The sequence below is a fragment of the Olea europaea genome, unplaced genomic scaffold (assembly GCF_002742605.1).
Source record: "Olea europaea var. sylvestris unplaced genomic scaffold, O_europaea_v1 scaffold3211, whole genome shotgun sequence".
Classification (NCBI taxonomy): domain Eukaryota; kingdom Viridiplantae; phylum Streptophyta; class Magnoliopsida; order Lamiales; family Oleaceae; genus Olea; species Olea europaea.
In genome coordinates this window covers 15,741-37,798 of record NW_019250956.1, presented here as the reverse complement: position 1 = coordinate 37,798, position 22,058 = coordinate 15,741, and the positions used below count along the sequence as shown (strand labels likewise).

At 34.3% G+C, this 22,058-nt stretch overlaps 3 protein-coding genes and 1 long non-coding RNA gene across 5 annotated transcripts; all 4 read left to right on the top strand.

The window, feature by feature from the left end:
- The first annotated feature begins 4,996 nt into the window (after positions 1-4,996).
- Positions 4,997-11,342, top strand: LOC111385578 (acetyl-CoA acetyltransferase, cytosolic 1-like). 2 transcript variants are annotated; one of them, XM_023009984.1, is made up of 15 exons: positions 4,997-5,140; positions 5,816-5,882; positions 6,253-6,351; positions 6,459-6,632; positions 6,748-6,853; positions 7,817-7,955; positions 8,520-8,597; positions 8,690-8,755; positions 9,228-9,313; positions 9,742-9,841; positions 10,019-10,129; positions 10,210-10,251; positions 10,580-10,666; positions 10,897-11,001; positions 11,314-11,342. In XM_023009984.1, exons 2-14 carry the CDS (start codon positions 5,843-5,845, stop codon positions 10,984-10,986), a joined length of 1,218 nt encoding a protein of 405 aa, XP_022865752.1. In that variant the 5' UTR covers positions 4,997-5,140; positions 5,816-5,842; the 3' UTR covers positions 10,987-11,001; positions 11,314-11,342. The 2 variants fall into 2 exon arrangements, with proteins under 2 accessions (XP_022865752.1, XP_022865751.1); XM_023009983.1 differs by having other exon boundaries at positions 5,012-5,233.
- Positions 11,343-13,204: 1,862 nt separating this feature from the next.
- On the top strand, positions 13,205-16,088 carry LOC111385575. Its single transcript, XM_023009980.1, has 6 exons — positions 13,205-13,684; positions 14,537-14,682; positions 14,977-15,145; positions 15,229-15,327; positions 15,455-15,537; positions 15,625-16,088. Exons 1-6 carry the CDS (start codon positions 13,286-13,288, stop codon positions 15,755-15,757), a joined length of 1,029 nt encoding a protein of 342 aa, XP_022865748.1. The 5' UTR covers positions 13,205-13,285; the 3' UTR covers positions 15,758-16,088.
- An 847-nt stretch (positions 16,089-16,935) lies between these two features.
- LOC111385577 lies at positions 16,936-17,595 on the top strand. The gene is made up of 2 exons (XR_002701078.1): positions 16,936-16,982; positions 17,295-17,595. It is a non-coding gene; the product is annotated as an uncharacterized LOC111385577 (long non-coding RNA).
- Positions 17,596-21,392: 3,797 nt separating this feature from the next.
- LOC111385576 lies at positions 21,393-21,958 on the top strand. Its single transcript, XM_023009981.1, has 2 exons — positions 21,393-21,421; positions 21,510-21,958. Exon 2 carries the CDS (start codon positions 21,518-21,520, stop codon positions 21,941-21,943), a length of 426 nt encoding a protein of 141 aa, XP_022865749.1. The 5' UTR covers positions 21,393-21,421; positions 21,510-21,517; the 3' UTR covers positions 21,944-21,958.
- The last annotated feature ends 100 nt before the right edge of the window (positions 21,959-22,058 follow it).

Sequence of the window (22,058 nt, the reverse complement as noted above, 5' to 3'; positions counted from 1 at the left end):
TATTTATACAAAAAAATAAAATGAAATGAAAAATCTTAGGGAGTGTCTGAGAGATATTTTTATGTAAAAATGCATTTTTAAATTGTAAATTGATGGGAAATGTAGGGTTGAAAAATAAGGAAAGATTTTTGATTTATGTGTAATATTATTTTAATAAAGAATGTGTAGTTGAAAAGAAAAGAGAAAAATTTATTTTGAAAAAAATGAGTACCAAACAGGGCCTTAATAACACTTTTACTTCATCTAGTATTCTAGTTTGGTGTTTAACATTTGAACCGGCCTTACTCAACTATGGCCCTGTTTGGTTTGGATTAAATTTTGATTTCAATCTAAATCAAAGTCAAACAATCAATATTAATCACATCTTTCATTGTTTCCGCAACTTTTGAACTATACATTTTAAAAACTTCTATCAAAATCTAATTTTAATCCCCAATCAAACACTCTCCATGTAAGATACTAAGTGACACGTGAGAGCAATACAAACAAACGAGGAAGAAGCACAATTGCAAAATAAAAATAGTGGTTGGCTGATGAAAACGTAAAAATTTCAGTTTAATGAGACCCCCGAAAAAACTTACACACAGAAGAAGAAAACATGCAATTGAATTTAGGACAAATGTTTCAACATTTCTGAATGGTATCAAGAGTGCAATTTACTTATTCCTACCATTTCAATCATAGTACAGAAATTCAAGAAATTATTGTACGGAAACCTTATTGTGTTAACGGGTTGACCAAAAGCCATAATGTCTCAAATTGAGATGTTTATCATGTCGAAGGATTCTATAGCTTTCCTCGTTCGTCTCACTTGACATCCTATTGAGCTTAAATTGAATCTTCAAGTTTTAACTCCTTTTTCTATTTGGTACAGTAGAATTGGTGAAAGCAATTGTGACTCGTGATATGAAAAGGAGAAAACAAAAATCGAAGGTTCCGTTTGAGAGCAAATGTGGGAAAAGTAAGTCAATTCCATATAAATTGAAAAAGAAAAAACTACTAAAAAACTATAGGAATTCGATTTTCACTCAATTAGTCAAAAACATGCTTTTAAGTATTTGTATTTTAGAATTCGAACTCCATTTCCACTTTCGTATCAAACAGTCAAAGTAGAAAACGAATTCCTCAGTGTGGCATTTTTCATGAAATTTAATGCTATCAAACGGATCCTAATATGTAGATATAACCTTGTTTGAGCCACATTATTTTCATAAGAATGCATTTTTAAAAAGTGTATTGATTGGAAATGTGTGATTAAAAAATAACAAAATATTTTGAATTTACGTATAATATTATTTTATTAAAAAATGTGATTGAAATGATGCCAAGTTATTATTTAAACACATATTTTTTAATAGAATATGGGCAAACAGGACCATAATGGAAAGGAATTTTATTTATTTTATTATTATTATTATTTTTTGTGGGAGTCATAGTTTAGACTATTGAAGTCAACAAAGGCTCCCATCACAGTCTATTGTGGTTTATTAATAAACATCAAAAGGGGTTGGTAGAATAGGGGGCATTACGTCCCCCATACGATGTTTACTAAGTGACTTCAAAATTTACATGCTCATCAATTCAAAATTTAATATATATTGGCATCCCTCTTTTGACTCCAATTGTCCATTCTATCAAGCCTCGACTTAAGTCGATCAAGATATAATTTAAATAAATATTTTTCTAGAATTTTGTTTTTTAAATTTTCTAATAAAATAGTTTAAAATCAGAACGTGCATTGTACTTGAATTCAAACATCTCATCTCGTTTTAGGCATTAGATAGAAATTAAATTCAGCATGTACGTGAGGTAACACATTGAAACATAGGCCCTGTTTGTTTCCCATTATTTGGCCCAAAAAATGAAAAATATTATCGTTATCCATCACATCAAGCCACCATATTTGATTTCTTCTCTCTTGTGTGGATTCCGTAACGACTATATTTTTCATTTTCATTCTTATAAGAATGAGAATCAAACGGGAGCATAATATTAAATGTGAAGAAATCCCCGCACACCTAAATAGCAATAATCATCATCATCATATGCTTTTACGATAAAACCCTAAAAGAAATAAAAAAATTTTTTTTTACAACAATAACAAATTAATTTTCTTCCGATAAATGCTTCGCCGATCATTCTCATTTTATTTTATTAATAAACACTACACATTAAGATGATAAAATGAATAAAACAAAGAATATACCGATCGTATCAAAACTAACCATTGAAACACTTTTCTTTTTGTTTTTAATCCACTTGTGCCTATATTTGACAATTATAAGGAGGATAAGAAAGGGGAAAAAAATAATATAAGCTATTTTGTCATTTTTGAATTAAGAAAGAAAATATTATTTTAGACAATTACAGTAATGAATATTGAACAGTACTGTAAATAACGTTTAATCTATTTTATTCTTTAATACTATCTAACAAATTAATTTAACAAGCAATTTAATGAGTTTACACAATTTGCACGTGCTTCTTACTTCGTATTGGAATTTGTACGACTACAAAATAATTTTATTCCAAAAAAATACATTCTTAAACAGTGACTTGACATCATTTCAACCACACATTCTTCAATAAAATAATATTACACGCAGATAAAAAACTTTTCTTTATTTTTTAACCACACATTTTCCATCAATACACTATTCAAGAATGCATTATTACCAAAATAATATGGCTCAAACACCCCCTTAATTTTATCGCATTGACCTAGAAATTATCTTATGAGTACACGGAGTTTGTATTTCAACTTTATAACTTATTATTTTTTTATCGATTAGTAGTTTTTTCGAAGTGATTTTTAGGTATAGAATATCACAATCAGATAAAATGTTTTAATTTATATAGGTGCACTCAATCAATTCAACTGGGCCAACCTGCTTTTATTTTGTGTACACAACTTTGCATAAATGCTTAATTAATGCCCCATATTATAGGTATAGCTTTCAATATCCCAACATATTTTTAGAAGAGAAACTTGGACAAAATATCCAATTTTAATGATGCATTTGATAAAATGGCTACTTTCAGTGACATTTGGAAAATGATTAGTGAAAATTAGGACAGAAATATCATTCGAATGTAAATTATTTTCATACCGCCGACCTTTTTTTTCTTCACTCTTTACCACCACCTACTTCTAGAGAGGGGCTTACTCATCCCAATCAATGCATATTCTTCTTCATTATCTTCTTTTTTGTACTTGAGTGAATATACGCCATTGAATTTCTTGACTCCTATTTAGAATCTTACGAAACTCATCTGCATTTCTTCATCGTGATGTTAAAACCAAATATCAAATTGAATTTGATTCGAAAGCCATCTTTACAGTGTAAACCTAATCCCACCCACTTCTCGACATTTGGTTGTCGAGATTAGAGTTTTTTGGTTAAGCAATTACAAACATTTCTAAAAATTTTACAAGAGGTATTTTGATCAATTTTCATTAAACTTGGCCACATTTTTGCAAATATTTTTGAAAACGGCCTCAAAATGTACACTTAAATGGCTAAATTTTGAAATATTGTAAATATTTTTTTTCCTCTAGTGGGATGGAGTTCAACCGAACAACTTGTATAAAAGTTAAGTTGTAATTATGATATAAATGTGTGTTTGATTGACTTTATTTTTTTATGAAAAATGCTATTTTTCATCCAAGTTCCTATTTTTTTGGTGTTTGATTAACAATTTTTTTTCATGAAAAATATTTTTCAAAAGTTAGTTACATGTTCATATTTTCCTGAAAAACGAAGAAAACATTTTCTTTGAGGAGATGTATGTTTTTATTTTCTAAGTAATTCACACATACTCTCTATATTTATCCCCTTTCTTTTTCATCTACCTGTCGATAAAATAATGGACAATTATAACAATTTTTAGGTTAAAAATTAAACCAATAAAACACTTATAATTAATAATTTTCATACAATTGTTTAGAACTTATTTTCTTTCGATGCAAATGTCATACTTGCAATCAAACACACCATAATTATTTATTTATATATCTTCAACACGAAATTAATTATCATGGATCCTTCTAATGGTGAAATTTAAATAAAAGACCTTCATTATAATTTTACACTAATTTTCCAATACGATTTTATTAACATGACAAATATAACTAAGTCCATGTTTAACAATCAGTTTTTAAAAACTCTTTTTCTCTCGTATTTATTTTCAATTATATATTTTCACAATAATATTCTTCACGTAAATTTAATTATTTGCTATATTTTAACCTTACATTCTTTAGGAGAGGAAAATGTCAAACAATGACAAATCATAGCATCATGTCGTAATCTGAGTTGGGCATTAAAGATTCCACTTTACATTGCATTGCCATCGTCTATTCTTTATTTTAACTTTTATGCATATAGAAATGAGAAAATCGAACTATCACACACACACACACACTTTCTCCGTATGCATGACCTTCAACAATCATCTAATTTTTAAAGAGCATATTTTATAAAATAAAAAATATTTATAAATTTAGAAAGTAAAATTTGACTTTTTATATTTAATACTTAATTTTATTACTCTAAAAAAAATTTACTATTTTTCTATATTTTTTATTTTAATTAATTTTTTAGATTATTATATTATTTTTCTACCTTAAAAATTGAAATTCTTTGAAAACATCAATTATAAAGAGTGAATTTAACTCTTCAAATTTAGAGAGTCAAATCCAATCCCTAAAATGTTTATTTAAAGAATTTTTTGAAACATGATTTTAATCTTGATTTTTAAAATATAGTTAATTAAATACTATTGTTAAGAGTAATAAATCAATTTCATTTGAAACACGAAGAAGGTGTTTCATATCAATTTTTATGGAAAAATGAATTTTAGAATAGTAGATTGATGAAAAATATGTAGATGAAAAATAATGAAAAGTTTTTTATTTACGTGTAATATTATTTTAATAAAAAATGTGTGGTTCAAAAAAAGAGAAAAAATGCATTTCCATAAAAATGAGAATTAATAATTAAGAAAAAAGAGAGAGCAGACATGAGAGTCAAGAAAGACGATCCTAAACAAAAATTCCAGTTGGTGGCGTTTACCTCCTGCAATTTGCGTCGTTACCCACCTCACTAGTCATCACCCCCACGCATCTGTGTATTTATAGGTGTGTATATATTACCCATTTTGCTCCGTTCGATAATCCATAGTTGTTTCTCTGTGTCACTGTTCTCAGTATTTAACTCTTGGCATTTAACAGGTATCCACTATTTAGCATTCACCCACCTACATAAACGCATGCAAATTTCTTGGGAGCTTAGATTCATGCAGATTTCCTCACTAGTGTTGCAGTCCCAGTTGATTGGATCTAATATATTGGATCGTTGATTCGTATTTGAATCTAGTTTTATATTGGGTTGTTTTACTTGTTAGATCTATATATATGTATTTTGTCTATACATGTTAGAAAAAAGCAAGGAAGGTTAGACAAAATTAGTATAAAATCTTAGGATGACTTTTATAATCTTTATTAAAAAATGCTTTGCTGTTGCCTAATCTTTGTTGGGTTAGAATACCTTTGGTTTTTTTTTTGGAACAAATTGGTACCTAATTTTTTTGCTGAGATTTTTGGTTGTAGAGAGATAATTTTGGGTCCATAAGTATTCGATGATCAAAATGGAACTAATTTCGCCTAACCTCATGCTTATTTTGTTAAAGTAGTATAGATAGCAAATACTTTGAAAAATTATAGGATCCACTGCACATCTTGCTTTCTGTGTATCATCCTACATTCCTATTAATATAAATTTGCGCCTAAATTTGTTGGGATTTGTGTAAACAGGACAAATCTGCATATACTATCCTAATCATGGCTCCAGCAGCAGGAGGGGATTCAATTAACCCAAGGGGTATAATTTTTTTCTTTGTTTTATTTCTATTTTTATGCACTGTTATTTGTATTTTAATGTGACTGTTCTTTCTAATCTGTTGTTTCAAATCCTGGGTGATTCGGGATTTAGTATATGATGTTTGAGCTCATTGATAAATCATTTATATGATTGTTGGTTATGAGTCACTATGTTTCCTTGAAAAAACTTTTCCAGAATAAATATATGAAGATTACAAGGAAAATTTATTTGAAAAATCTTATTTATTATAAGACATGATATATGTACTATATTATTGTACCATCTCTATTATAACACTTCATTAGATAGATCACTTAGTTGTGTAAATGTGTAATCGTTCTTATGAACTTGTATGCTTCCATTTGAATAGATGTTTGCATTGTTGGCGTTGCCCGTACTCCAATGGGTGGCTTCCTTGGCTTTCTTTCTTCACTATCAGCAACTAAGCTTGGGTCAATAGCCATTGAGAGTAAGATTAAAGCCTTAAAATTTTCTCTTTCCAGTGGAAAAGTATTTATTCTAACATTAGTTGTCGTAAGTATTCTAAGTATGCTTTTTTGGAATTCCAACTTTTAGGTGCTCTTAAGAGAGCAAGCATTGATCCATCACTAGTCCAAGAAGTGTTTTTTGGAAATGTACTTAGTGCAAATTTGGGACAGGCCCCTGCCAGGCAGGCGGCATTAGGTGCAGGGATACCCAACACAGTGATCTGCACTACTGTGAACAAAGTCTGTGCATCGGGTATGAAAGGTACGGCACTTGCAATTATAATTGTGGTTTCCCTTTCAGAAAAAGGGGATTTGAGTGTAACGGATATAGGAGGCTTCTGTTTGTAATATTGTATATTTTGTTTTGACCAATGCAGCAACTATGCTTGCGGCACAAAGTATCCAGTTGGGCATCAACGATGTTGTTGTGGCTGGTGGCATGGAAAGCATGTCCAATGTACCTAAATACCTGGCAGAAGCAAGGTTGTTGCTCTAAAATGAGGGACATTTTTTTCTGACTTTTCATCTAATTTATGTTCAATGAGTTTCCTACTCTTTATATACCCTCAAAAGCATTATTTGAAAGATCAATAAACAATGATGGATGCAAGAAATGACAATTGATACTGTTAAGACAGCGTGTTCAAGTTTCTGGATCGCGAAATTATATCTTCATATGCTTAAATGAAGGATCCAAAGCCATATTCTTTTTGATGTCAGGGGTCAGTAACCGGTATATGAGCCTCACTAGAAGGGTCCTATAACACAGCACGGATTCATGCTGAATAGATTGGAGAATCAGAATCTAGGTTTCTCGTCTGCGTTAAAAATATTTATTTTGTGCTTCACCTCGCTGAAGCTGGCTGAAACAAAGTTTCCCTCATATTATAATTATTAGCTCCCACCTTATGTGATGATTTCCTCTTAGTCTTTTACCCTACCATGGATTTTTCAAACTTTTAGGGGGTGTTTGATAGCCATTTTTATGTAAAAATGCATTTTAGAATAGTAACTTGATGGGAAGTGTGTGGTTGAAAAAGAAGGAAAAGTTTTTGATTTACGTGTAATATTATTTTAATAAAGAATGTATGGTTGAAAAGAAAAGAGAGAAAAATGTATTTTGAAAAAAATGGGTACCAAACGGGGGCTTAGTATAATTAGTTAAGCTTTACGATTTTTATTTGAGCTACTTAGCCTGTAGTGTAACATGATACACATTGAATCTCTTGCATAATTAGTCAAACTTCAAGCTCTTGCCTCTACATATGTGAACATATTGAATGCTAGACAAGATTATAAAAATGATCGGATGTTGAAACTGTGCTTGCACATTGTACTTGTCTTGTATATCATTGTTGACCAGACGGAGCACAAATTTCCATCAACTAGTATGCTGATATAAGAATTTAGTTTAATGTAATTGTGCTGAATCTCGATCTACTACAGGAAGGGATCTCGACTTGGACATGATTCTCTTATTGATGGAATGTTGAAAGATGGACTTTGGGATGTTTATAAGGATTATGGCATGGGAGTTTGTGCTGAATTATGTGCCGAACAACATGGAGTTACCAGAGAGGAGCAGGTTTGTCTTTAATGACACCTTCTAGTTTTCACTAAAAAAGATGACCTTAAAGTCCCACCAACCTTCATCTGTGATTTTTTATTTCCGTTTCACCTCTATTCGGTCATAATTTTTATTGTAGCAAAACTTTAGCGCCGATTGATTCTCATTTTTATCAAAATATATTTTTCTTCATCTTCTTTTTAACCACATATTCTTTATTAAAATAACATTACACGTAAATCAAAAACTTTTCCGTATTTTTCATCCACACATTTTCTATCATTCTACTATTCTAAAATTCATTTTTCCATAAAAATGGGTGTCAAACACCCTCTTTATCATCTCATATCTTATTATCTAAATGACTGATTCCATTGTTCCTGAGTTTGGGAGGACTGGAGTCTGTGACTATTATATTTGAAATACTAGTCATTTCAAGGAAAGAGAAAACTTCTCTTCAAACGTCTTTGTTCACTGTTCACCATTCCCCATTCTCTTGATTTTAATTTCTGTCAATCTGTCTCAAAAATCTCTTGTTTATATAAGTAGAAATTCTTATTTATATCTGAATCGTTTATGCAGGATAATTATGCCATTCAAAGCTTTGAACGTGGCATTGCTGCTCAGGATGCTGATGCTTTTAAATGGGAGATTGCTCCAGTATGATCACTAGAGATTAAATATTCGTACTTGATGTAGCTCATTCGGTTTGTTGTGGACCACATTCTAAATATTATTATGGTATCACGCAGGTTGAAGTCTCTGGAGGGAGAGGAAAACCATCTACAATTGTTGACACGGATGAAGGTCTAGGAAAGGTGAATATCCCCTCTGCTACTTTACATGAACACATCTCTTGCTACAATACTGGTTTCTCTCCCTAAATTGTTTCCCTGTAATGTGACTTAATTGTTGGCCTTCAAAAAAAAAAAAAGGGGAAGAAAAAATAATTATTGGCCAAAATATTTATCTTATGAGAAAGAGTGCTATTTTTTTTTCATTTAATCTCATTGAAGTTGTGTGAGGAAAAAATAATTATGCACATGGTCAAAGAAAAGTTCTTTTCTCTCCCCTATGCTCTATTGCTTTGGAAAAGCATTATTAGATTTCCTGTAATGCCTGTTTATGCATCCAAATCTACCGTGGATCAGAAGATGAAGGCATGTAATCAACTAGCATAATTTATGCATATATTTAGTCAGTTGGCAATTTAGCATCACCTGCCTCATTGCACTGAAGCTACTATTATCTTTGTTATTGTTGCCACTGAATCCTTCTCTTTGTGGTCAGTTTGATGCTGCAAAATTGAGGAAGCTTAGACCAAGTTTCAAGGAAACTGGTGGTACTGTGACAGCTGGCAATGCTTCTAGTATAAGGTTTATTTCCTTTATTTTTCCTTGATTCTTATAGTTAGATTCTACTATTTTAAGTGCCTAAAGGCCCTGCCAAAACAAATATGCGGAGATCACTAAATGCTTTCTATGGTAAAGTACCAAGTTGCAGAACAACTAGATCAAACGAGGGTTGGATCCTCGTGAAAACGATACTATACATTCATGAAAGTTTCCTAGAATTTCATGAGAAACCAAACTCATTCCTGTTATACAACAGGAATACTAATTATTCTGCCCTTGTAGCTGTATTGAAATGCTTATAAATTCTATTTCACCTTGATTTTTACACTATCTCATACAATGACTAAATTTCTCTTTTAGTTTAGGAGGAAATGAAATTTAAAATATTTTGAGTTCAGGATTTTGAAATTCAGTTTATTATTATTTACCGAGTTTGATCTCATTTTCAGTGATGGTGCTGCTGCTTTGGTCTTAGTAAGTGGAGAGAAGGCTCTTAAGCTTGGTCTGCAAGTGATTGCAAAGATCACAGGATATGCTGATGCTGCTCAGGTAATGTGCATACATATCTGAAGATCTCAGCAAGTAGTTTGGTTTGGTTGGCTCTACCTTGAAGATGAAAACATGAAGGAATCAGAGGATGAAATTTAACTTGGTTTCGTTTCTCCGTCAACTATGACTAATAGTTGAGTTTACGATTTTAATGTTTGACTGGAACACACTGTGCAGGCACCTGAATTATTTACAACTGCTCCAGCCCTCGCAATTCCAAAAGCTATATCGAATGCTGGCCTAGAAGCTTCTCAAATTGACTTTTATGAAATCAACGAGGCTTTCGCGGTATGCTCCTTCAACCTTAGTCCTTTTAAAGCACCAAGCAATTAGTTTGTTATTATATATTGAACACATGGAACGTGCAGGTTGTGGCTCTTGCAAACCAAAAGCTGCTGGGACTTGATCCAGTAAGTTCTACAGCTTCAATCCATCCTCCCAACCCCCACCCCCCAACCACCACCACCCACACACACAAGCGCCTGCTTGTGCACATGAAAATCTGCTCATCTGTATTTACTCTTAGAATAATTCTAGTGGTACATAATTTCTTGTACCTAAGGGTGTCCACATTCTCACATGGGTGGACCCCACTCGAATATTTTATTCAAGCGGTCCCACTCCATGTGAGAGGGTGGACACCATTAGGTACAATAAATTATGTACCACTAGCATGATTCTTACTCTTATAATGATTAGACCTCATTATGTTCTTATATTCCTGGTATAAATTTGCAGGAGAAAGTCAATGTACATGGAGGAGCTGTAGCCCTAGGGCATCCTCTTGGTTGCAGTGGAGCGCGTATCTTGGTCTCACTTTTGGGGGTATGTTCTGAAATCCACTGGAATGCAAATGTGATGTTACTTGAATTAAACGCATGGTAATCAGGAGATATCAACTCCCTAACGTGGCAATAATTAGGGAGTAGAAATGTACAGTTCTTTGTTTGAGTTCGCCAGGAAGTTAGGACTTTATACTTTGATCCGATGATTCATTTTCCTTGGAACGGATTAAGTATGCCATTTCTACCATTAACGATCCAATTGTGTGGCAGGTATTGAAGCTGAAGAATGGGAAATACGGAGTTGGTGGGGTTTGCAATGGAGGAGGAGGTGCTTCCGCGCTTGTTGTACAGCTCGTGTAACCTTCTTCAGTTTTGGTAAGCATCAAAGTTAATGAAACCCTTCTTTAAGGAATACATCATGAATGTAGTGCTCATGGTTCCATTGTATCGCGTCATAGCATAAGAAATGGTGTTGCATGCTAAAGGGACCGGGATATGGAGTTGTATTAATGCATTTTGTCCCCCAATTAACAAATATGCTGGACTAGATGCATACCATCTTGGTTGATAAAAAATGAACCTGACTGGCATTTGAGTGGATGCGTCGACACTAATAAACATGTCTCTTTTCTCACAGCTTAAGCTTGTAGACTAGTATGTCTAACTGATAATCTGTCTCTATTGCAGCTATTTTCGAGAGAGTGGACCATACATCTGAAGTACATTATCACTGTTGGCAGCTACTTTCACTTAATGTGGTTCAAACGGGGCCATTAAAATGTGTTTTGGAAAGTTTTTAAGCGGCATTCAAAATTTTAAGCACTTTTTGGTTACAATTTTGGAAAAGTTAAAATGACATTATGGTTCACTTCTTTCATCTTTTTCTTGTTTTACTTAATCTTGATTGGTGCTCGTGCACTGGTATTTCTTATGTTGTAGTCTTGTACTTGGGCAGGTCTCACAATTGAAGGCAGTTTCAGTTCCCTTCGGTGGAAAAAGCTTCAAACCAGTCCCTCATCGTTTCCGCGTTGCCTGTGCGGTATGCTTTGATTATAGTTGTTTTATATTATCTTCAAAGATTCAACATTTGTTTCTATCTACTGCTTAGTTTTTCTCGGGATTCTTGTTACGATGCTACTACTGATAATAATACACGTTGTTTTAGAAATGGTTGAGTTTAAATGCAAGCTGTGTTAATGGTTAACTCTGGATTCCATAATGTAATTGAGCATGACATGGTTTCACGGGGTGCCTTTCTTCTTGGCACAGAAAGGGACACCGTGCGGCAGTAGTCTGCTCCGCTAGACTACATTCCGCCTTTTCTCGATCGCGTCGGGACGAAAGAAAATTTGATTGCAATTTTGTAGAAAGCTTACAATTGAGAATTTGAATACATTGAAAGTAAATTGAACATTGATTGCTGAAAACTGAACATTACAATTGATGAAAGCAGAAAATTACAAATGCTGGTGCAGGGGGCGGACACCAGTGAGCTTGAAAGATTTTGAATGACTAATACCCCCTATAATAGCATTCTGAACAAAAACCCAAGTGACGGGAGTAGACGTTTAAAAGACGAGGAATCATACTAATCTTTTACCAATATCAGAGCTATTTTACAATTAAAATAACTATTACAATGAAACGAAAATTACAACTCAAACTTGAAGTAATATTTACAATGTGCGGCCGAAGTTGGGCAAACTGCGGCTGCGATAGTGTCAAGGGGCTAAGTAAAGCTGCGGTCCTTGACACAAGGTGTTGTAATCAAGATAAATTTTGATAGGACGGTCGCACCGTCCTATGTGGTGCGACCGTCGAATGAGGGCCACCGTTTATTGGGTGATGGTGGCCACCCGATAAGGTAGTAACTTCTCATTCCACGGTCGCATCACATAGGATGATGCGATCGTCTCATCAAAACGATGCAATCATCCCATCAAAATCTTTCTCGTTGTAACCAAGAAAGTGCTTAGTACATAGGAAGAGACCACAAGGCTCCAAGCTATTCATTGGGGGAATTTAAGCAAATTTCGGAAGGGGACAAAAACGAATTTTAGGACTATTTTGTCCATTTTTTGTGAGCATTTTGCCCAATATTTTCATATGTTGGATGGCAAATTACTTCGTACCAAATAAACAATTTTATCAATCAAACATAATTATGGTCGAATTGGATAAAAACATGAGCTCTACCTCAATATAGCATTTTGACTCTAAGTCGAGTTGTATGGATAAAAAATTCAACTAAACTCAAGTAGATACTACTTGAACTAAACATTAAAAAATTTCTAACTTTGCCTAATTCAACCTTGGTTGGTCCAAAAATCGATTTATGCAAATGTTTATATGTCTAAATTAAACTCATTTTATGTCAAACAATAAAATTGAGCTCGTTTGGAGCTCCTTAATGTTCAACTAAACCCATAATATATGTCCACGAATGATTGGCATTTTTTAGATATTGGTTTGATTTTGTATTTGATAAAGTATATGGTTGAGAAGTTTTAAAAAAAATGTGAATCTATCTGGATTTCAAAAAATGAATTTTACAAAAAAGGAGGTGAGGCAAAATTTGTTGAAAACTAATCCTAAATTGAAAATTCTCCACAACTCGCTCACAATCCATACTTGTTTGTTTGTTCTTTCAGGGAGAATTATGATAGCTAGTAGCAATTTCATATCCTGCAATTTCTCCTGTCTGAGAATTACCAACAAATCTTGTTCAAGAAGGATAACCCCATTATTATCATCATTTATTAAACCGTATGATTTTCAAAGAGTCTCCAAATTTTCAGCTTTTCTGAACAATTACGAGGAGAAGAAGAAGAAGGGTCTTCTCCAAATATGTCAGAATGCATTCTACGTAAGGAGTACTATACAAGACCCTGTACTTGTTCCTTTAAAGGAAAACGGTGGTAGGAGTGGCGGTAGTGGGGGCGATGGTGGTGGTGATGGGGGTGGAGAAGAGAGAGACTGGACGTCGTCGTTTTTGCTTTTTGCTTTCTGGGCTGGAATCATGTACTACGTTTTCTTCCTCTCACCCAACCAGACCCCGGTATGTATTATTCTCCTCTTATCTTAATTCTTCAACTCTGTTCTTTATTTTACCCCCTTTTTCAGTTTTTTAATGCCAAATTTCTTATATGTTCTGATTTCATTTTGTGTTTTTATACCATGAATCTTCTCTTGTAAATTATGTTGTTCTAGATACTCTAGCTGCTTGTTCCCATTGCTCTAGTTTCGTGAAAAAATGGAAATGCCAACCTCAAAATGAGGGGAAAAGAAACTCTATATACTATATACTTGATTGTGCCACATCCCTAAAACCAAATCACAGTGTTTAGGTATTGTCTTGTCCATAAGAATTCCTTGTTGCTGAAGCATTTTTCACAATTATTGTGGGGAGTGGCGATATCAAAAACTGGTTGGATGACAATTATTTGCTCTACGGTCTGGTGATTTGGGGAGTACTACGACATGCCTCGATTACGAGCCTTTGATCTTTAAGCCAAATTTCTGTATTTAACGAGCCCAAGTGCCTGATCACTGTACTTGCTTCCACACGAATATGAGGACTCTGTGGTTCCTGAGTGGACATCTTATCCATTTGGTGCATGTTTGATACCATGTATTGGACAGAATAACAAACATTTTAGCTTCTTCGATTCTTCTTTCCACCCGAGGAAGGGAAAGCTTCCCATGTTTCATCCTTAATATTCCATTCTTCCATCCTCGACTCTCACCAGGGAAAGGGTTAAGATTGCCATGAAAAGAGCCTTAGGCCTGGGTAGAATATACTTACTAATTGGACTACAGTTTTCTTTATAATCTTTAAGTAACTATCTGATTTAATTTTCATCATTTTGGTTTTCTAACTTTACGATGCTCTGATTTTGGACCTCTGTAGTCATTGGACATGTATTTCTTGGAAAAACTCCTCAATTTGAAAGGAGACGATGGCTTCCAAATGAATGAAGTGATTGTGGCTCTATGGTACATCATGGGTTTATGGCCTTTGGTATACAGCATGCTGCTTCTTCCAACTGGTAGAAGGTAACTTGCTTCTATTCCTTCATTCTTTTCGCTAGAACTACAAAAAGGTATTGTCTTCTAATTGGAGAAATGAGTTTAGAATATTGGCATCATTCCATTGCGTCCAATTTTCTTTGATCATGTGCAATGTATGTTTTCAACGTGGTATTGTGTGGTTCGTGTTTTGCAGCATAGTCAGGCATGGGATTTATATCATAAAAAAGTTGTGATGAGAACTTGGGAAGATGTATTCTTTCCAAATTTCCATCAAATCTCTAGGAAGTTCTTCTAATCTTAGACATCTTCTTTTTGCAGTTCAAAGGGAAAAGTTCCTGTTTGGCCATTTCTCATACTTTCATGCTTTGGTGGTGCGTATGTGCTTATTCCCTATTTTGTTCTCTGGAGACCACCAGCTCCACCCGTCGAAGAAACTGAAATGAGAAGATGGCCTCTAAATTTTCTGGAATCAAAGTTAACTGCAGCGGTAGGGTGTGTTTTCATTTACTAGTTATGAATGCGTTCTCCTTTGTATGTTTGGGTCATGTAACCTAACAAATTCCACATCAGATTACAATGGCTGCAGGGCTAGCTATAATCACTTATGCCAGTTTATCTGGTGTTGATGCGTGGAATGAATATTTCCAGTACTTTGGAGGAAGCAAATTTGTGAGTATTTCTATTCTTGTTACATCTTATGAATTGATGAAAATACACCCCACACCACCCCCACCTTTAAAAGAGAATGAAGAAGAGAGGGAGGAGATAAGCTTATGGAGATTCTTTTGATTTTCAGATACATCTCACCTCTATCGATTTTAGCCTATTATCAGCATTCGCTCCTTTCTGGGTATACAATGACATGACTGCTCGAAAATGGTGAGATTCGAGTCACTAAGTTTTTCTTTAACCAGATTGAATAGAATTTTACAAAGATAAAGTATATAGAATGATGTTATCTTGTAGGGAAGGAAAAGGTTATTGGCTTCTTCCCTTGTCACTGATTCCATTCTTGGGTCCTTCTCTCTATCTTCTCCTACGGCCATCGCTATCAGCAGCTCCAGTTTCACAAAGCCCAACAGTATTAGACGAGAAATGATTTACAGAATCTGCGCGTTCAAAATCACTTGTACAAAGAAACAATTACAATACAATTTGCACCTGTAAAAAGATCTGATCTAGTTATTCAAGAGGGGCAAGCAAGGGAAGATGGATTGTCCAGAAAGTCAAGGTGCACCAGAGTATAATTGTCTTCTTAAAAATGGCAGGTCTTGTTTAACATTATGTTCAAATGATTTGCACTTCTTGTTTAGTAGGCGAAACAATAGAGCCATCTGTTAAATTAGCTTATACATGCATAAAAATATTAATGTGAAATTATTGACTGCCTCCTGATACAAAATCTGAAAATCATATAATCAATTGTGTGATGCTGGGACTACTCAGACCCTTAGAAATTCATTATCGAAGTTTTTATATTAGCATCTTGGAAAGCTAGGTGGTAGGAGTGACAAATCCTGCAAAAATTGACATATTGTATACTCTTCTATCAATAATCCAAAATACCAATCAACAGTACAATATGTTAGTAGTCAACACATATATAAATAAACAAGCCACTAGAATTCGATGAACGCTTGGATAACTTATACAAAAAAGTACTCTCTGAATGAAATGATGAAAAACAGAAGCATGCCTAAGAAAGATCAAAAGAACCAGCAAGTGGAATTGGTTTGTCACTGATATAGTATCCTAGTAATATCAGCTACATATAAAGATTACATTATTCGTCGTTAAACTGAAAATTTGGTGGTCATTTCTGGGAAACAGGAAAGAATCTTACAATAGCCAAATAACACATAGAACTTAAACTCCTCGAAGAACATGGCATTTGTAAGAAACAGCAAGAGATACAGAGTGGCCGAACATTTTCCCTTTTGATGTTGAATCACAGCAAAATGAAGCACGTAAAGGAAGAAAATGCGTCACTCGTACAATTCCTGGAGCTCGTTCTTGAACTTGTTCTTCAATTGTTCCCTTTTTAATTTGAGAGCTGCAGTAACCAATCCAGATTCTGGAGTCCACGGTTCTGGCAACAGCTTGATCTTTGCTGGAATTTCAAATTTATCCAGTTTTGCAGCTTTTGCTTCCTGCAGATTGCCAGTCACATAAGTTTCTACACTTATTGTCTTCCTACTTCCTCAACATTGCTTTATTTCACTTTCATTATATTATAAAACAATAAAAACACGGAAAAAAAATTCCAGAAGTAAAGAAATCTTAAAGCGCTTGTTGTACAGCTCGTGTAACCTTCTTCAGTTTTGGTAAGCATCAAAGTTAATGAAACCCTTCTTTAAGGAATACATCATGAATGTAGTGCTCATGGTTCCATTGTATCGCGTCGTAGCATAAGAAATGGTGTTGCATGCTAAAGGGACCGGGATATGGAGTTGTATTAATGCATTTTGTCCCCCAATTAACAAATATGCTGGACTAGATGCATACCATCTTGGTTGATAAAAAATGAACCTGACTGGCATTTGAGTGGATGCGTCGACACTAATAAACATGTCTCTTTTCTCACAGCTTAAGCTTGTAGACTAGTATGTCTAACTGATAATCTGTCTCTATTGCAGCTATTTTCGAGAGAGTGGACCATACATCTGAAGTACATTATCACTGTTGGCAGCTACTTTCACGAGAATAGACCTCATTGCGAGTAGATTATAAGCATCATCTTCAAATTTAGATTGTTGCACAATTTTCTATCTATTATCTGTCCATTTTATCTTCCTTCTCTCGCTCTAAGCAATAAATGAGAATGTATTACTATTGAAATAGTAGAAGTGAATAATTATTTCAATCTTTGTTTCTCTCTCTAGCTCGCACACTTGTTCACATCGACAACACTTAACAGAGTTGTGCTCTTTCTTTATTCTCCTTCATTAGGTTGTGTTCTTTCCTAAATGCTCTTTTTTGGGCTGTTTCTGTTTTTGTTTATTTATTTGGAATAATGCTATTCATAATGAAGGCTACCGGTAGTTGTCATGCGTGGCATACACATGGTAATTTGTTATTTAATTGATGAGACAATAAAAACTATCACATTAATGCATTAAATAACAAATTATCATGTGTATGTCACGTGAGACGACTATCGATAATTTTTACTATAAATAGCATTACTCCTCTCTGAGGGCAAGGAACATGTGTGTTATGCCGCGAGGGGCATAATCCAGTGGTGCAAAGAATATGAGTGAGGTAGTTTCAGTCTTGATAACAGTTGCAGTGTGAATGTTCGATTTTTGAGATATGGAATTAGATTTTTTGTGGGCACCAGTGTACATGCAAGCTTTTGTTTCCTGGTCTGTTGGGGCACATTTCGCGATTTACCTCCCTTACGATACTCTAGGGGGGGCCATCAAGATTGGGGTTCAACTTTTTTTTTTTAAACATGTGTGATATGATTATTTTCTCTACTACTATTTATCTTTACTTTTACTTAAAGTTGGAAATTATGGTTCTGACATTTTCTTCAACGCATTTAAGTCAATCAACTGACTTTTGTCTGTTTTTAAGTCGTTATGGTTGATGTTGCTTCTGTTCATTGAGGTGGCAAAAGTGGTGGTTGTCAACGCCCGAAGGTCTTGTACGTCGTTGTGTTAGGTATTTCTCTATCGGAAAATTTTGGGGTTGTGATTGTCTATCCCAGAGCACTCTCGGCCATACATGCGTGCCAAGGTGTTGTAACTTCTCATTCAACGGTCGCATCACATAGAATGATGCGATCGTCTCATCAAAACGATGCAATCGTCCCATCAAAATCTTTCTCGTTGTAACCAAGAAAGTGCTTAGTACATAGGAAGAGACCACAAGGCTCCAAGCTATTCATTGGGGGAATTTAAGCAAATTGCGGAAGGGGACAAAAACGAATTTTAGGACTATTTTGTCCATTTTTTGTGAGCATATGGCAAATTACTTCGTACCAAATAAACAATTTTATCAATCAAACATAATTATGGTCGAATTGGATAAAAACATGAGCTCCACCTCAATATAGCATTTTGACTCTAAGTCGAGTTGTATGGATAAAAAGTTCAACTAAACTCAAGTACAGACTACTTGAACTAAACATTAAAAAATTTCTAACTTTGCCTAATTAAACCTTGGTCGGTCCAAAAATCGATTTATGCAAATGTTTATATGTCTAAATTAAACTCGTTTTATGTCAAACAATAAAATTGAGCTCATTTGGAGCTCCTTGATGTTCAACTAAACCCACAATATATGTCCACAAATGATTGGCATTTTTAGATAACGATTTGATTTTGTATTTGATAAAATATATGGTCGAAAAGTTTAAAAAAAATGTGAATCTATCTGGATTCCAAAAAATGAATTTTACAAAAAAGGAGGTGAGGCAAAATTTGTTGAAAGCTAATCCTAAATTGAAAATTCTCCACAACTCGCTCACAATCCATACTTGTTTGTTTGTTCTTTCAGGGAGAATTATGATAGCTAGTAGCAATTTCATATCCTGCAATTTCTCCTGTCTGAGAATTACCAACAAATCTTGTTCAAGAAGGATAACCCCATTATTATCATCATTTATTAAACCGTATGATTTTCAAAGAGTCTCCAAATTTTCAGCTTTTCTGAACAATTACGAGGAGAAGAAGAAGAAGGGTCTTCTCCAAATATGTCAGAATGCATTCTACGTAAGGAGTACTATACAAGACCCTGTACTTGTTCCTTTAAAGGAAAACGGTGGTAGGAGTGGCGGTAGTGGGGGCGATGGTGGTGGTGATGGGGGTGGAGAAGAGAGAGACTGGACGTCGTCGTTTTTGCTTTTTGCTTTCTGGGCTGGAATCATGTACTACGTTTTCTTCCTCTCACCCAACCAGACCCCGGTATGTATTATTCTCCTCTTATCTTAATTCTTCAACTCTGTTCTTTATTTTACCCCCTTTTTCAGTTTTTTAATGCCAAATTTCTTATATGTTCTGATTTCATTTTGTGTTTTTATACCATGAATCTTCTCTTGTAAATTATGTTGTTCTAGATACTCTAGCTGCTTGTTCCCATTGCTCTAGTTTCGTGAAAAAATGGAAATGCCAACCTCAAAATGAGGGGAAAAGAAACTCTATATACTATATACTTGATTGTGCCACATCCCTAAAACCAAATCACAGTGTTTAGGTATTGTCTTGTCCATAAGAATTCCTTGTTGCTGAAGCATTTTTCACTCTTTCTTTATTCTCCTTCATTAGGTTGTGTTCTTTCCTAAATGCTCTTTTTTGGGCTGTTTCTGTTTTTGTTTATTTATTTGGAATAATGCTATTCATAATGAAGGCTACCGGTAGTTGTCATGCGTGGCATACACATGGTAATTTGTTATTTAATTGATGAGACAATAAAAACTATCACATTAATGCATTAAATAACAAATTATCATGTGTATGTCACGTGAGACGACTATCGATAATTTTTACTATAAATAGCATTACTCCTCTCTGAGGGCAAGGAACATGTGTGTTATGCCGCGAGGGGCATAATCCAGTGGTGCAAAGAATATGAGTGAGGTAGTTTCAGTCTTGATAACAGTTGCAGTGTGAATGTTCGATTTTTGAGATATGGAATTAGATTTTTTGTGGGCACCAGTGTACATGCAAGCTTTTGTTTCCTGGTCTGTTGGGGCACATTTCGCGATTTACCTCCCTTACGATACTCTAGGGGGGGCCATCAAGATTGGGGTTCAACTTTTTTTTTTTAAACATGTGTGATATGATTATTTTCTCTACTACTATTTATCTTTACTTTTACTTAAAGTTGGAAATTATGGTTCTGACATTTTCTTCAACGCATTTAAGTCAATCAACTGACTTTTGTCTGTTTTTAAGTCGTTATGGTTGATGTTGCTTCTGTTCATTGAGGTGGCAAAAGTGGTGGTTGTCAACGCCCGAAGGTCTTGTACGTCGTTGTGTTAGGTATTTCTCTATCGGAAAATTTTGGGGTTGTGATTGTCTATCCCAGAGCACTCTCGGCCATACATGCGTGCCAAGGTGTTGTAACTTCTCATTCAACGGTCGCATCACATAGAATGATGCGATCGTCTCATCAAAACGATGCAATCGTCCCATCAAAATCTTTCTCGTTGTAACCAAGAAAGTGCTTAGTACATAGGAAGAGACCACAAGGCTCCAAGCTATTCATTGGGGGAATTTAAGCAAATTTCGGAAGGGGACAAAAACGAATTTTAGGACTATTTTGTCCATTTTTTGTGAGCATTTTGCCCAATATTTTCATATGTTGGATGGCAAATTACTTCGTACCAAATAAACAATTTTATCAATCAAACATAATTATGGTCGAATTGGATAAAAACATGAGCTCCACCTCAATATAGCATTTTGACTCTAAGTCGAGTTGTATGGATAAAAAGTTCAACTAAACTCAAGTACAGACTACTTGAACTAAACATTAAAAAATTTCTAACTTTGCCTAATTAAACCTTGGTCGGTCCAAAAATCGATTTATGCAAATGTTTATATGTCTAAATTAAACTCATTTTATGTCAAACAATAAAATTGAGCTCGTTTGGAGCTCCTTAATGTTCAACTAAACCCATAATATATGTCCACGAATGATTGGCATTTTTTAGATATTGGTTTGATTTTGTATTTGATAAAGTATATGGTTGAGAAGTTTTAAAAAAAATGTGAATCTATCTGGATTCCAAAAAATGAATTTTACAAAAAAGGAGGTGAGGCAAAATTTGTTGAAAGCTAATCCTAAATTGAAAATTCTCCACAATTCGCTCACAATCCATACTTGTTTGTTTGTTCTTTCAGGGAGAATTATGATAGCTAGTAGCAATTTCATATCCTGCAATTTCTCCTGTCTGAGAATTACCAACAAATCTTGTTCAAGAAGGATAACCCCATTATTATCATCATTTATTAAACCGTATGATTTTCAAAGAGTCTCCAAATTTTCGGCTTTTCTGAACAATTACGAGGAGAAGAAGAAGAACGGTCTTCTCCAAATATGTCAGAATGCATTGTACGTAAGGAATACTATACAAGACCCTGTACTTGTTCCTTTAAAGGAAAACGGTGGTAGGAGTGGCGGTAGTGGAGGCGATGGTGGTGGTGATGGGGGTGGAGAAGAGAGAGACTGGACGTCGTCGTTTTTGCTTTTTGCCTTCTGGGCTGGAATCATGTACTACGTTTTCTTCCTCTCACCCAACCAGACCCCGGTATGTATTATTCTCCTCTTATCTTAATTCTTCAACTCTGTTCTTTATTTTACCCCCTCTTTTCAGTTTTTTAATGCCAAATTTCTTATATGTTCTGATTTCATTTTGTGTTTTTATACCATGAATCTTCTCTTGTAAATTA

Excerpts from the sequence above, each read along its gene's own strand:
- LOC111385578 (XM_023009984.1), top strand. The coding sequence starts at position 5,843 with ATGGCTCCAGCAGCAGGAGGGGATTCAATTAACCCAAGGG. Across the intron at positions 6,633-6,747 it reads CTGTGCATCGGGTATGAAAG|CAACTATGCTTGCGGCACAA; the intron begins GTACGGCACTTG and ends TGACCAATGCAG. Across the intron at positions 9,842-10,018 it reads GATATGCTGATGCTGCTCAG|GCACCTGAATTATTTACAAC; the intron begins GTAATGTGCATA and ends CACACTGTGCAG.
- LOC111385576 (XM_023009981.1), top strand. The coding sequence starts at position 21,518 with ATGATAGCTAGTAGCAATTTCATATCCTGCAATTTCTCCTGTCTGAGA.
- LOC111385575 (XM_023009980.1), top strand. The coding sequence starts at position 13,286 with ATGATAGCTAGTAGCAATTTCATATCCTGCAATTTCTCCTGTCTGAGA. Across the intron at positions 13,685-14,536 it reads TCTCACCCAACCAGACCCCG|TCATTGGACATGTATTTCTT; the intron begins GTATGTATTATT and ends GGACCTCTGTAG. Across the intron at positions 15,538-15,624 it reads GACATGACTGCTCGAAAATG|GGAAGGAAAAGGTTATTGGC; the intron begins GTGAGATTCGAG and ends GTTATCTTGTAG.